At 39.5% G+C, this 15,759-nt stretch overlaps 2 protein-coding genes across 4 annotated transcripts in view; both read left to right on the top strand.

The window, feature by feature from the left end:
• The first annotated feature begins 1,042 nt into the window (after window positions 1-1,042).
• On the top strand, window positions 1,043-5,414 carry LOC106573685 (cytochrome c oxidase subunit 7A2, mitochondrial). Its single transcript, XM_014149000.2, has 4 exons — window positions 1,043-1,353; window positions 3,845-3,934; window positions 4,808-4,892; window positions 5,180-5,414. Exons 1-4 carry the CDS (start codon window positions 1,336-1,338, stop codon window positions 5,233-5,235), a joined length of 249 nt encoding a protein of 82 aa, XP_014004475.1. The 5' UTR covers window positions 1,043-1,335; the 3' UTR covers window positions 5,236-5,414.
• A 2,042-nt stretch (window positions 5,415-7,456) lies between these two features.
• Window positions 7,457-15,759, top strand: part of LOC106573748 (collagen alpha-1(XII) chain) — a 90,540-nt gene continuing 82,237 nt past the window's right edge. For 2 of the 3 annotated variants that reach the window (XM_014149121.2, XM_014149180.2), the window contains exons 1-8: window positions 7,457-7,764; window positions 8,593-8,698; window positions 11,955-12,071; window positions 12,191-12,334; window positions 13,346-13,402; window positions 14,372-14,635; window positions 14,924-15,088; window positions 15,217-15,390. In XM_014149121.2, the coding sequence (XP_014004596.1) occupies window positions 8,629-8,698; window positions 11,955-12,071; window positions 12,191-12,334; window positions 13,346-13,402; window positions 14,372-14,635; window positions 14,924-15,088; window positions 15,217-15,390 (991 nt within the window). In that variant the 5' untranslated portion in view covers window positions 7,457-7,764; window positions 8,593-8,628. The remainder of the gene's footprint in view (window positions 7,765-8,592; window positions 8,699-11,954; window positions 12,072-12,190; window positions 12,335-13,345; window positions 13,403-14,371; window positions 14,636-14,923; window positions 15,089-15,216; window positions 15,391-15,759) is intronic. The other variant, XM_014149257.2, reaches the window with a different exon arrangement.

The following is a 15,759-nucleotide window of genomic DNA, read 5'->3' on the forward strand; positions in this document are numbered from 1 at the left end:
GTGGATACAATTTAAGGGTTTATTGGCATGGGTAACATATGTCTACATTGCCAAAGCAAGTGAAATAGATAATAAACAAGAGTGAAATAAACAATTAAAAAAATACAGTAAACATTACACTCACAAACGTTCCAAAGGAATAGAGACATTTCAAATGTCGTATTATAGCTTTATACAGTGTTGTAACAATGTGCAAATAGTAAAAGTACAAAGGGGAAAATAAATAAATAGAAATATATGTTGTATTTACAATGGTGTTTGTTTTTCACTGGTTGCCCTTTTCTTATGGCAACAGGTCACAAATCTTGCTGATGTGATTGCACACTGTGGTATTTCACCCGAGAGATATGGGAGCTTATCAAAATTGGATTTGTTTTCGAATTCTTTGTGGGTCAAATCAAATCAAATGATATTGGTCACATACACGTGTTCAGCAGATGTTATTGCGGGTGTAGCAAAATACTTGTGCTTCCAGCTCCGACAGTAAAGTAATATCTACCAAGTAATATCCGACAATTACACAACATGTACCCAATACACACACATCTAAGTAAAGGAATGGAATTAAGCATATTTAAATATATGGACGAGCATTGTCAGAGAGCCATATAATAAAATACAGTAGAATAGTATAGGATAAAGTATATGCATATGAGATGGGTAATGCAAGTTCTGTAGACATTATTAAAGTGACTAGTGTTCCATTTATTAAAGTGGACAAGGTCTGTGTAATCTGAGGGAAATATGTGTCTTTAAATGGTCATACATTTGGCAGGTTAGGAAGTGCAGCTCAGTTTCCACCTCATTTTGTGGGCGGTGTGCACACATTATTGTAATCGTTTTATTAATTTCGATGAGGGTTGGTGACGTCAACCGCCTGTATTCAATTGAGAGATGTTACGCTACTAGCCTCAATTCATGAATATGCATACCCATCTCGAGACAACTCCCATATAAGGTGTTTTTTCTCAGCGTTGTCGGGATGTCACGTGTCCTACTTATATCAGTACACTCGTAACATGTTAAGCATTACGGAACTTCCATTTTATCAAATGAACCTCACGTAGCAAATAAGCCATTATGTTTGTGGGACCAAATTGAACTCTCATTGATTTCCATACAAAAACTCCTTGCTTGGTGGGCGAAACAACGAACAAAAACGCCACCTGCTGGAGGGAGACAGATTTTCTGCCGAGTTGGGCCACTCTCACCTTCTTCCTCTCTACTGACTGACAACTGCAATTTATTCGCCATAAAGAATCTTGGGATATCACCGGAAGCACAGTAGCTAGGTTTTCAAAGTGTCCTTGTGCACTCACTTAGAAGTTTACCAAAATGTACAGACAACTTATGGTAAGCGTTTAATTATATATTCGACCAATTGTTATGTATTTGTGTACGCTATTCGATGTTTTATTTTTGGCTACTGCCGTTATCTGACATGCCTCCTCAAGTGAACTCTAACTAAGCTGCCGAGCTATGTTGCTAAGCTAGCGTGTAACGTTAACCGTTGACTAACTAGCCTTTTTTATCAGGGTAGTTGGCTTACTAGCCATCTATCAGCTGATATTTTACACTTACTTGACAATCAAGTTAGCCTCCTGATCTAAACACATAGCTGTTTTTATACAGTATATTGTTAACCTAGCTAGAATGACACATGTTAGCTACTTGGTAAGCTAACTACATAGTAGTTATTCAATCAGCTAAACCTAGCTTGCCACGTATTCTCTTCCACAGTCTTGAATTGTCATCCACAAGTGTAAAGGTCGCATAGGTTAGCCAGGAAGATAGAGCTAGTCAGAATTTAACTATCCAAGTGTTGTAAAAGGTGGCGTTTGCACGTACACATGTCATGGGAATGGCTATTTTTTTGGAACAGGGTTTACGTCATCTGACACTTAAAGATGCGCTACGCAGAAATCACTCCACTATTTCCTGGTTGCTAAAATTCTAATAGTCCGCCTAATTTCAGTTTGTGACAAAACAAGCAGTCACTGTGTAAAGAATAATTGTACCATCTAAACCGATTTGAAATATATTTTCCATTACTAAAAATATTGTATATTCATCTGTTTGAAGCTGGTGTAGAAAACCAAAAGTAAAAGACGCAGAACCTTCAGCACGGGAAGCATAGACATAGCACACACAGAACAGATCTACCGCTTATTAGACTTGCTTTCAACTTGAATGAATGATCTATAACTAAAATGTGAATTTGGTCAGGTAGCCCAAAAAGTTACATTGTAGCTTTATTGGATGTGTGGAGGATAATGGTGCTTTCAAGACAACTGGGAACTTTTAGGTCAAATCATGGCATCAATGATCTTCACTTCGGAAAGATGCCAGCGTTTCCGACTTGGAATTACGAGTTGACGTTCAAAAATATGTTTCCCAGTCGGAGCTTGTTTTTCCCGACTTCCCAGTTGTCTTGAAAGCTTGGAAGTCTGAGATTTCCGAGTTACCAGTGGTTTGAACACGGCATAACTTATGCTCAACTGTCTAGAATCACAGCTAGCTACATGGCTTTCTAATGGACCAATTCTGTTGGCTAGATCTACAGTATCTAGCAGAAGAAGTACACTATACAGTATATACAAAAGTATGTGGACACCCCTTCAAATTAGTGGATTTGGCTATATCAGCCACACCTGTTGCTTTCATGTTTATTAAATTGAGCACACAGCCAGGCAGTCTCCATAGACAAACATTGTCAGTAGAATGGCCTTACTAAAGAGCTCAGTGACTTTCAACGTGGCGCTGTCATAGGATGCCATCTTTCCAACAAGTCAGTTTGTCAAATTTTGGCCCTGCTAGAGCTGCCCCGGTCAACTGTAAGTGCTGTTATTGTGAAGTGGAAACGTCTAGGAGCAACAACGACTGAGCTGTGAAGTGGTAGGCCACACAAGCTCACAAAACAGGACCACCTAGTGCTGAAGTGCATAGTTCCTAAAAATTGTCTGCCTCAGTTGCAGTGCTCACTACAGAGTTCCAAACTGCCTCTGGAAGCAACGTCAGCACAATAACTGTTTGTCGGGAGCTTCATGAAATGGGTTTCCATGACCGAGCCAAGCGTCGGCTGGAGTGGTGTATAGCTCGCCGCCATTGAACTCTGGAGCAGTGGCAACGCGTTCTCTGGAGTGATGAATCAAGCCCCACCATCTGGCGGACAAATCTGTGTTTGGCGGATGCCAGGTGAACGCTACCTGCCCGACTGCATAGTCCAACTGTAAAGTTTGGTGGAGGAGGAATAATGGTTTGGCTAGGCCTCTTAGTTCCAGTGAAGGGAAATCTTAACGCTACAGATGCTAGTGACATTCTAGACGATTCTGTGCTTCCTGCTTTGTGGCAACAGTTTGGGGAAGGCCCTTTCCCATTTCAGTATGACAATTACCCCTGTGCACAAAGCGAGGTCCATACAAAAATGGTTTGTCGCGATCAGTGTCGAAGAATTTGACTGGCTTGCACAGAGCCCTGACCTCGACCCCATCGAACACCTTTGGGATTAATTGGAACGCCGACTGCTAGCCAGGCCTAATCATCCAACATCAGTGCCCGACCTCACTAATGCTCATAGAAAGTCCCCGCAGCAATGTTCCAACATCTAGTGGAAAGCCTTGCCAGAAGAGTGGAGGCTGTTATAGCAGCAAAGGGGGGACCAACTCTATATTAATGCCCATGATTTTGGAATTAGATGTTCAACGAGCAAGTGTCCACATACTTTTGGTCATGCATTGTAGCTAAAGCAAGGTTATTAGTTAGTGCACATATAAATACTTCAGTAATCATTTCTAGTTAATTTTTTTATTTTTATGCATCTGTTACTGATCACTTATATTTTTAGAGTCTTCAGCAGCTGTCCAGCCGGACTATCTCCAGTAGTGCCCGCAGACAAGTGGACAACATGGTCAAGGAGAAGCAGAAGCTGTTCCAGGTAAGCTCTTGGGCCAAGACAGGCAGATGGCGATGGAGTGGAAATGTGGAATGGAACACCTGTCTACCGAAGCTCAAAGACTGTTTTTAAAAGTAGAAGTTGCCAATTCTGTTCTGGTTTTGTTTACCTAATTTTGACAGTCAACATTTGTGTTCAATCTTGTTTGACTAGTAATGGTGCAGTAATGCTAAGGTTAAAGTTTGCACTTTATTCTCAGGTTCTGGAAACAGAATCTTATTTTCCCACCATTGTAGCCTGAAAGATAAGTATTTATGATGTTTGCTCATAGGTTCACTCTTAGTTTGGGCTGGGCTGACTAATTTTGCATGCAGCGTGATATGCAAACAGCTGATGCAAAATTAGACTTTTGATATCCGTGCTTTGCTGAATCTTGCATAACACCCAGAGGATGTCCATAGCTGACACTTGCCCTGCTTTAAAATTCTGTTGCTAAAGCAATGATTGCTTTTCTGCAATTTGTTGTTGATTTTCATCTTAGCCTATGAAATTCCTGATCCTTTTAAGGTCATAATGTTCATGGTAAGTGTTTCCGTTTGTATTAGGTTAGGCTGTAATATGTCCCAAGGAGCACTTTGCTTTCCAATAAGTATAAATATATATATTTTTTTAACTTTTACTTGTTTTAATTGCAGTTCTAAACATCTCACAAAATAGTTGGGGCTATTGTAGTGCAGTGTGTGTTGATTAATGAAATATTCAGGTGGCGCAAAAGTGCTTAGACCACTTAAAATACGGCCACCACCCAGACCGAACCATTTAGTTTGTGGTTCATATATGTTGCTATAAAGGGCTTCTTTGCATACTTCTGAATATCATTTATAGGCTAATTTCCTCTTCTTCCTGTTTACACAGGCAGATAACGGGATACCAGTCCATCTGAAGGGAGGAGCCAAGGATGCTGTTCTGTACAGGGCAACGATGGCCCTTACAGTCTTTGGTAAGTATGGATTACACTGAAATTGGCTATATGATGTTGTACAACCCTGATATGACCCTCCTTGACTGTAACATTGATTGTAAGTGCTAATGGAATTCTTACGGCATATGATCAAATAATATAGGTCAAGTCTAACTACAAACAGTGGAGTCAAATACCCGTTTCACATGTCCTGCTATTTTTTTTTAACCTTTATTTAACTAGGCAAGTCAGTTAAGAACAAGTTCTTATTTTCAATAATGGCCTAGGAACAGTGGGTTAACTGCCTTGTTCTCCTCTCTTCACAGGAAGCGGATTTGTCGTGTATGAACTCCTCAATGCAGCAATGCCCAAGAAGGCATGAGTGCCCTTGTCCATTTCCATCCCTAAATTAATCTTCTCTGTTGTACAAATGTATGATCTGGGAGATATTTTTTTTTGTCCTGTCAATAATGCCAATTTGTTTCATGCATGGGATCAATATTTATTGATTGTTCAATGAATGTACCATAGAGAATAAAACAACCACAATACAAAGTCTTATCCATGTGAATGTTGTCATTTCAAAATCTCAATACATCTGATATAAAGAGTTATTCTGGATCAAAAAAATATATAATATGTATACTTTGTCTATAGAAATGCTGTATTTAGCTGTGATTGTGTACATGAACCAATAGATAAACTATTATATGGGACAAAAGCCCCTGGGCCTATAGGATAATGGTTACTTCTGTGCATGTGGTTGACTTTCAATGCTCTGCCCAAAATGTATTTCCTGCTTTTAAACACTAGAGGCCCTCACTGATCATGAAATGAGGGACATTTTATCTAGGTAGATTTGATTTGAGGAAACTGGAATGACAATTTCTGATCCATGAAGATCCATTCATAATGTTTACAATCATCCCAAGAGGTGACACTGCCTCAATGATACCCAAGATGTTCAATGCTGTTGATATGGGCTACCCAGTGGTGTAGTAGTGGGTATACTCAAATTGTGCAAAGAAAATATCAAAACAGGGAAGGGAAGGAAAGGCGCCCCATGTGAAAAATAGTGAGAAACAGTGACTGACACACTCAGAATGAACTAAAATCATGAATCCCATATTGGTCTTTCACAGTCATGCCAACCCAAACTGTACTGTGCAGTAGGCTAATAGTATGCCTACAATTGAAACAGAAACTGAGTTAGAAATTCACAGGTTTAAAACATTCCACCTCATGCTTTTTTTTTTTGAAAAACAAAATTGTATGTTCTAAGTCTATAACAATGCTTAAACCACACCAGGAGACCACTTTTGAGGTTGAACAAATCGAATAAATGTGGATTTATTAGAGTACTTACCCTTTAATTCAATTGTTTAATTAGCAGTGTTTCTGTAGCATATGAGATGGAGTTTGCTAAAGTAATGGCCACTGGATTGATCCAAATAATCATATCATTGGGCATAGGCTACCTTGTACCTACATTTAATAGAGAAGGTTTTTGAGAAAGCCTTTCCATCTACCAGAAGACAGGTAGACCTATCACTAGCATCGCTATATTTTTCCTGCTCCTTAATTGTTTAAAACCTGGACGTTTTACTTCATATTATGAAGCATGTCTTTCCTTGCTTCAAAGTAGCCTGTAGCCAAAACACCACCGTAGAAACGTGGAGGCAATTATTTTTTATAGACTTACTCGTATGCGTTCCCCTGTTCTATTGGTTTATGTCAACGTTTTTTCATTGTATAGCAGCTAAAGGCATGATCCTAATCATATTATCAAACCATGATAGTTGTTGCATCTTTAAGTCCCCCCTCTTTCTAACGGATATTTCCATATCTGTCCACTTGCATGTGCGGTGCGCATTTTAGAATGGTGTTTTCCCGCTAATTGCATTTTGGAATATTCATGCATAGGCCAACTACAGTGTGTACATTGCTGCCCCTAAAATGTGAATAATAGTTTATCAATATTTTAAGCTACATTCCTATCCTTTCCATCAGTCCTATTAATTTATACGGCGTATACGTCCACTACACCACTTTGATACGTATCAATGGGGATTAAGAAGTGAGTATACGCAATGCCCACAGAAAACAAGTGGGTATACCTGCGTATACCCTCCGATACACCACTGGGACTTCCTGTACTGTACAATTACTTAATCAAGTGAAATTGTCCTAAATAAGTTATATATTTTATTGTTTGCAGTTGTCAATAAATGTAGGACCGTGTCATTGTGTTTTAAAATCGGTGGTTCAACTTGGTTTAAGTGTACAAATTACCCGCAGGTAGTCTAGGTTGCCCGGGCGACTGCATATATTCTCAGAGCGATCCACAAGAAAATCCACGAACGGGTCGCTTGGATAGTAAATTCAAGTGGTTTTTATTGATTGAACAAATACTTTCACTGAAATAGATAGTAAGTAGACCATTTAAAAAAAAAAGTATATAGCCTACATTTGAATTTCCTCAGGGTTGACTGGCTATATAGACTGTGACTCACATTATCCCTGTTAACCCGTTATAGGCACTTAAGACAGAAGATCGTGATGTGCCAAAGGAATGCAGAAAATAATGCACTTTCCAGAAGTGTGTTCCCACTGGTGGATGTTTCATATATCAAACCATGGCAAGGTTTACCGGTGGAGTTTCGTAAGAGTTTACGGCGGTAAAAGGAGAGTTGGGAACAGCCCCCTATTAAGTAGCAGATTGTGGAAAGATTCTACCCACTTGGACAGAGACTTCTTTCTTGGACATCTGCTGTTGGAGCTTCCAGTAGCCAGCTAGAGGAGAGAAGGGTACACCCAGAGCTCCTAAAAGTTATCTATTCGTTTCCAGAGGGGGAGTCTTCAACGAGACTGCATTTACATTTTTTGATTTTATTCTGTCAGAATTGACCAGGTGAGCTACAAATATTTAATTTTATCCAGCTGTTGATTAGAAATAATTCAAAATTCATACAAAATAAATGCCTTTCAATGAATAAGACATTGTGCTAATCTGTATGTGCTATTTATGCACTTTTTCAAAGACCTGGATGGATACACGAATGCAAAGATTTATTTATTTCTGGGAATAACTGCAAGATTAGTGATTTTTTCGCGGTCAGTTATTCTTCAGGTTATAGTGTGTCCATAAAGAAACACATCTATGTTGGATTATTTCTGGACCCAGTGTGGAATCAAGAATTATACTGTATGAGAGTATGCGCATCGACGGAGAATAGTTTAGCCAAAGTAATCAATAAATTAGTTGATAATTGGTAAAACTTTACTTTAAGGCAATGATACATTTCCTATTGGGCACATTGTTTTGGCAAAAGGTTTTATTCTACATAATATATATACTTTTATAATCTATGGTCCTAACCTATACAACAGGTTGAATTATGATTCCATTATTTATTAACAGTGAGTCAACGAAATTATTTTTTAGACTACTTATGCTTAATAACGAATATAGTTCAGAAAAAAAGTGATTCTATTTTTTTGAGATAACCGTGCACATGGTGACAGAAGTTTGGTCGTTAAATAGGCCTACGTTTTTCTCTCTTTTCATTGAACCAAATTTTGCCAGACAGTGGTTTAGGTAAATTCCTCCACTGGCAGATGCCCTTTCAGTCAGGCAAATGTAATCTATTCCCTTTCAAGGGCTCGTGACTTTCTGTCCACTCTCTTCCCAACGCTACACTAAATGGGTTTGAACATTTGAATGCAACTCTCTTCTCAGATTGATTCATGTACTGCTGACCCATAACGTCTAAAAATGAGGATAAGGCTGTCGCTGGCCGTGGCTGCCTTCGTTGCAGTGTTATTCTCCACAGTTGAAGCTCAAGGTAAATGTCCCTTCCCCCTATCCCTCCTGCCAAACCTTTTCATATACCCCCAACTCTCTCTCTCTCTCTCTCTCTCTCTCTCTAGTTGTTTGATTACAGTGTTTATGATGTAGGGTGTTTTATTGTGTGTGGACATACTATCACATGGAAACAACCCTAATGCATTGTACAGTATGATTAATAAAATGATACCCAGTTATGTGTGTATTGTGCTTGATTTGACTTGTCCTGAACCTCTTCTCTTGTTCTGTAATGTATGAGTTATTTCAGAATAGTTATAATTGCATTTACTCAATCTTGGTACATGTATATAATATATTCTAAATTAGTTTTTAGAATTATGATAGGACATATACAAACTCTGTCATGAAACCAAAATCAGGAAATGTCTCCAACTATGCCAATGAGAAATCAGGGACTCTGGTATTATGTCGTTAACAGTCATCTGTAATACCCAGTATGTGACATTACTGTCTCAACAGTTGGATCTGACTTTTATGTTGATGTCAGAGTCCTCACAGGGCTCTGAAACCATCACGTGTAACCACAGTCGTATTGATGTTATGGTTCGGTAAAAGAATCCAGGACCCAATAGTCATTCCTTCATTGAAAATTGGATAGGATTTTTTATTTATTTTCCAATTATGTGTTCTCAAACAAAAGTACACTAAAAAGAAGTAAAACTAAAATCATTTCATGGTTTAGTTATTCCCCTCTGTAATTATGTCAACTAAAATTAAGTTACATTAGCTGTTCTAGATTTGAGTATTTCTCATATTTCAATCGCCAAAAAAAGTAAGTGGTCATGACATGATCATTTGTAGAAATGTGAGATCATAGTTTCAATATCCCTGATGTTCAAAACGTGAGAATTAAATTCTTATATTTTTTTGAAGTGTAAAAACATTTTCAGACCAAAGACAAAAACCCCAAATGGAAAGTTGTGATTATTTCCCCTGAAAGCTTTTTTGGGGAGTCCAATGTCTACTCCCATATATCTTCACTAACGGAATGGAAATATGTAATATGAGAATCGCAAATTAATCCTCAGACAGGGCAAAGACAAAGAGAATGCGGGCATTCTTGAAAACGTTGAGTTGCAATCCATATGGAAAGTTAATATGAAGTAATTTTTGTCAGTACATGTTGCGAAATTGCTTTGGCATCCCTTCTGCCTCTTTTGGAGAGTCATAGCTCTTTCCTCTGAATGACTGACTGGCTGTAGACTAAGGTTACTGACAGTAGCCAGAGTCTGGCTCATGGGAAAGGCAGAGGTGTCCTCTGGTCAGGCAGGGTGCTGTGATTTGCATCCACACCTGTTGAGGGAACTCGACTGAAAAGATATCCACCAATGTTTATTGTGATTATTTTCATGTTCAATGCTTTTTTTCAATGTCTTGTTTTAGTAAAGTATGTTAAAATGCAAGATGAGAAGATTGAACAGAAAATGTGCGCAGTAACAACTCTGTAACAACTGTGTTTCCAACTATTTGCGACTTTTTCTACAATGATGCTCAAACAGCTTGCGCAAAGTGACAGCTCTTTGCTCTTGTGAGTGAAAACAACCTCCCTACCCACTTTCCTTACCCAACTTCCCCCTCCATCTCCCCTCCCCATCTCCCCTTTACTCAACTCCCCTCCCTATCCCCAAGTGGGTTTATTTATTCTTGTTCAGAGACTTTCTTGGAGACATGAGGGGAGCTTTCCCGGGCCCCCTGAATTGATGTCAGGTTGGTGATCCTCCTTTACTGTGTACCAATAGCAGCTTAGCTCAGGTCCTAGTTGTTGTCCGCCTGTGCATTCGGTGTGTCCTGGGCTGTTGCTTTCTCAGTGGGTATTTTACAATGATATTCTTGCATCCCATCCCACTGCCCTTCCTCAACAGCTTGCATGCCACCCACCTGCTGACATGGTCTGCAAGGCCAGCCTTGGCATGTATGTCTTCATCACATACTCATCATCATCATGGACTATAGTATGTAGCATATAAGAAGTGCCTATACAGACATAGGCTAGAGGAGGAAGAGGCACTCCTACAGCACCTCACTTCGTAGATGTTAAGACTCTTACATTCTCACAGTTCTAGCAATCTTGTTATTCTGTTTACCCTCAAGTACATGTTGATATGTCCAAACACTTTTGTTTCCCATTTAACTGTACTCACATAAAGGTGAAAGGTCACTCAACACTCAGCTGATCTAAATAGGTTGCATGTGTACCCCAACTGAGGAAGAATATCATGTTAAAATGTGTTTATTATCTCTGTGTGTGGTCCGTCATGTACATGGAAACTTTCATCCAATTTGTCAAGTTGTTCTAAACAACTTTCTCATGTACATGTGCATGGTGCCGTGACAGCCAGCTCAATGTGGACACGTGTGTTGTTGTCAGATTGCATCTGTTGTTGTTTTATTCTTTTTATTTTCAATATATTTGTAAATTATTTTCCTCTGTATCTCAACTCTCTCTTCATTTTGCCTGTGTAAGGCAAGCAGTGTCCCAGCACCTCATGCCATCTTGTTCACTGCCAATGAAAAGAACGTACACAACAGTCTCCCGTGACACATTGTGTATTCTTTTTGCAAGGTTTGCAATGGATGTATGCCAATGACTTGTGCTAGAGTCTCTAAATATACAAATACTTTGTCAAAATATGTATATATACTCTGTATATATAACATGTGTTAAATTCAGCAAATGCCATCAACATTACCTGGCAATCTTGACTCCATTGTATAATCAATAACGTTGGAATGAAAATGTTGTTGTACTTGTGTGTTGTTCCAATCAACTCCATGACTTGAGAGCAACGTGTTGGTGCTGGTTGGTTGGGCATGCGTGGTAATGACTGCACTCAGCATGTATTGGATGGTTCACTCAATGTTTGTCCTTAGGGGAGTTTTGTGTGGAGTTGGTCTGTATTAATGTTGTTTACTCCAGACTTCCGGTGCTTGAGTTGCTGACTAGGGTCACCTGGTTGTGCAACTCAAACAAATGCCATTTTGTTTTCCAAAATGGCTTCTCACACTTTTTAAATGTTGTTGTGAGTTTATTTTTTGTCACATTTACCATGGATGTGGGTTTTTGTCTCCCTCAACAATGAACTTCTCAACTTCAGTCATGAAGTGTTTATCGTTGGGCTAAATGTGAATGCTTGATATAAAATGCCTTGCTGAAATACTTGATCAACACTTATATACTCATACACATGTTTTGCTTACATGTAAGTTAACACCAGTTCCTCTTTTGTTTGCAGTGGAGCCCCCCTCAGACTTGAAATTTAAAATTCTAAATGAGAACACAGTGCAAATGTCATGGAGAAAACCATCACAAAGGATACAAGGCTACAAAATACAAGTTGTATCGGATACAGGTTCGTATTTATTGATCTCATCATTTAATTGACGTTTGCCTTACTAGTTTTAGCTTTTCATGCCAAGCTGAATGATAATTTGCACCAATGCTAATGGCAACCCATTCTCTATATACCAGATGAACCAACCAAAGAGTTGAACCTCCCTGCCACTGCTACAAAGACATCTATCACAGACCTGACTCCTGATCTGGACTACTCAGTGTCCATCAACTCCTATGATGGCACAGAGGAGAGTATACCCATCTTTGGCCAGCTCACTAGTAAGTGCTCAATATTCAAATCAAATCAAATCAAATGTCATGTGTCACCTGCGCCGAATACAACAGATGTAGACCTTAAAATGAAATGCTTAAATTACTTAAAAATAAGTTGAAATGTAACAAATAATTAAGGAGCAACAATAAAATAACAGTAGCGAAGCTATATACAGGGGGTTCCTGTACAGAGGGTTCCGGTACAGAGTCAATGTGCGGGGGCACCAGTTAGCTGAGGTAATTGAGGTAATATGTACATGTAGGTAGAGGTAAAGTGACTATGCATGGATAATAAACAGGGAGTAGAAGCAGCGTAAAAATGGGGGGTGAGGACAATGCAATTAGTCCTGGTAGCCATTTTATTAACTGTTCAAGAGTCTTATGGCTTGGGGTTAGAAGAAGCTGTTAAGAAGCCTTTTTGACCCAGACTTGGCGCTCCGGTACAGCTTGCCGTGTGGTAGCAGAGAGAACAGTCTATGACTAGGGTGGCTGGAGTCCTTGGCAATTTTTGTGGCTTTCCTCTGACACTGCCTGGTATAGAGGTCCTGGATGGCAGGAAGCTTGGGCCCAGTGATGTATTCTGATGCTGTTACAAGGTTAAAAATAACTTGCGTGAAAAGTCAGATGGCTTTCCCAAAAGCCTGATGTGGACTGATATCAAAAGGGTTTAACCTCAGATCAGACCACTCAGCCATAGGAACAATGGGCCAATTACATAGTTTCAAGCCTCCAGCTGTCTATGGTGTAGCTGCCAAGTGAGATGAAAAACATAAGATATTTAATGGAACAACTGAGAGTTTATAGCGTTAGCTTCTAGACACATCAGAAGAAGGAAATCCCATTTGTTTATTGAAACTTGAATAATTTATAGCTAATGAACCAGGAAAAATATGTTTATATGTATGTGGTTGATATCCCATTGAAGAGGCTTGATGATGTGTTGATTGTCTTGGATTTATACATGGCATATGACACACAGGATGTCATGATAACAGTTCAAGTTCTCTTGTGTTTCAGTTCAATCCAGTAACACAAGTGGAACAGCAAGGAGACCTCAGACTTCAGATGCAATCAGTAAGTATGTTTATCTCAATGTCAACCAGTCCCCTCTATGCCCATTACCTGTCCACATAGCTGTACCATTTTTTCCAGTACATTTTCTGTGTTTTTCCATGAACTTCCATCATAATCATAATATTTTTCCCTGGAATATTTTCCTAAGCCTCAAATACCCCTTCTGCACTGATGAGTTGTCACAGTGTGAGCAGACAGGTGGACCGACAGCGGCTGAGAATGTACACTGTAATTCGTAATTGAAAACAGTCTTCACATTGAGGCAAACAGATTCCTTTTGTGTTCCCATAATCCAATGAGAGGGATGACGTCACTGTCATGCCAACTCTGTGCATGTCTGTCCTTTAAATTAAATGTTGAAAGAAGTGGAAAGGATTACTGCTCTGACCAGAAGTCCTTTTACTGGAGTTCTTTGCCTCTCCATGAGTCCAGTCTGTGGATTGACAGGGAGGCACACTCACTTTTCCACACCATGTACGATTTGGGTGGAAATTGAACCAGAATTCCCGAAAAACAATCTGGTAGAACGCTCTTAGCGCTCTCACAATTTACCTAATTGTCCTGCTAAATCTGTAGAATATTTTATGTTTTATCAAGAAATCTTCAAAAAGTGAGAATAACAAGATGTGAGAAGCACATACGCGTAAAGAGTCAAATAGACCTAGGGGATCTAAGATTCAAGACATTCATAGAAGTCCTGCCAATTATTGCATCTTGAATGTTCCAGAGAATCTGATGGATCTGTGATTTAAAAACCCACTAGGGTTTGAAACATAAAACCGAACAATACCGTTGAAAGTTTCAGTGATTATTTGGTCCATAAAAACACATTTTTGTCTTCATGACTGTTGGAATATCATCTGTCAGATATTTTCATTAGAGTACCAAAAAGGTGCACCAATCTGTCAGATTGTGTTCAGACAATTAATTGTGTTTCCTCTCTCCCCATCCCCCTCTCCACCCCTCCAGAGTGTTCAGTCAATGCCATAGCAGACCTGGTCTTCCTGGTGGATGGCTCCTGGAGCGTTGGCAGGGAAAACTTCAAGCACATCCGCAGCTTCATCAGTGCCTTGGCTGGTGCCTTCGACATCGGAGAGGACAAGACCAGGGTGGCCGTGGTCCAGTACAGCACAGACACCCGCACTGAGTTCCCCCTCAACCGCCACTCCAAACGAGGAGAGCTTCTCAAAGCCATCAACACCCTGCCCTACAAGGGAGGAAACACCATGACAGGTATACGTGATAGGTGTGACTAAACAGCCAACTTGGACATGTTTGATCCCTTACAGTGAGTGCATGGATATCCTGTAGATAATTTGTAAATTCTTGTTGGACCGAATCCTAACTTGAGATCTGTGTGTGTAACTAGAACATTGGTGCAAATCTTCCATTTTATGTTCTGTTTCCGTGCTTGTTCTCAAGGTAGGCTTCCGCCCACAGACAATACATGTTATCTTACGCTGAAAGATTTTAGGTAACACTATTTTCTTAAAGGTAAATTATGTTACACTTTGTCTCTAGGGGATGCCATGGACTACCTGCTGAAAAACATCTTTACGGAGGCGGCTGGCGCCAGGAAAGGCTTTCCGAAGATAGCCATGATAATCACAGATGGAAAATCCCAGGACCCAGTGGAGGAGTATGCTAAACGACTCAGGAACATTGGAGTGGAAATATTTGCCTTAGGTACTGCTCTTTCTTGAGAACATCCTTATAATGCTTTTAGTTTGTGTGTGCCTGGAGATTCTGTAATGGCTGATGACCAGAGTACTCCATTTCTCAGGCTAATTTCTAAGATGTTTTTCACAATGTAGGCATCAAAGGAGCAGATGAGGATGAACTGAAGGAAATGGCCTCAACTCCCCACAACACACATGTCTACAACGTTCCTAACTTTGATGTGATCAAGGCAGTGCAGAAAAAGCTCATCACTCAGGTGTGCTCCAGTGTGGATGACCAGCTCAACTCTCTAGTGAGCGGAGATGATGGTAAGACATTATAGATGATGGTAAGACATTATAGATGATGGTAAGACATTATAGATGATGGTAAGACAAGACATTATAGATGATGGTAAGACATTAAAGATGATGGTAAGACATTATAGATGATAGTAAGACATTATAGATGATGGTAAGACATTATAGGTGATGGTAAGACATTATCGATGATGGTAAGACATTATAGGTGATGGTAAGACATTATAGATGATGGTAAGACATTATAGATGATGGTAAGACATTATAGATGATGGTAAGACATTAAAGATGACGGTAAGACATAGACGATGTGATGGTAAGACATTATAGATGATGGTAAGACATTAAAGATGACGGTAAGACATAGACGATGTATTA

The sequence above is a fragment of the Salmo salar genome, chromosome ssa01 (assembly GCF_905237065.1).
Source record: "Salmo salar chromosome ssa01, Ssal_v3.1, whole genome shotgun sequence".
Taxonomy (NCBI): Eukaryota; Metazoa; Chordata; class Actinopteri; order Salmoniformes; family Salmonidae; genus Salmo; species Salmo salar.

Coding starts and splice junctions, on each gene's coding strand:
- LOC106573685 (XM_014149000.2), top strand. Junction 3,935..4,807: donor AGAAGCAGAAGCTGTTCCAG/GTAAGCTCTTGG, acceptor CTGTTTACACAG/GCAGATAACGGGATACCAGT. Junction 4,893..5,179: donor GATGGCCCTTACAGTCTTTG/GTAAGTATGGAT, acceptor CTCTCTTCACAG/GAAGCGGATTTGTCGTGTAT.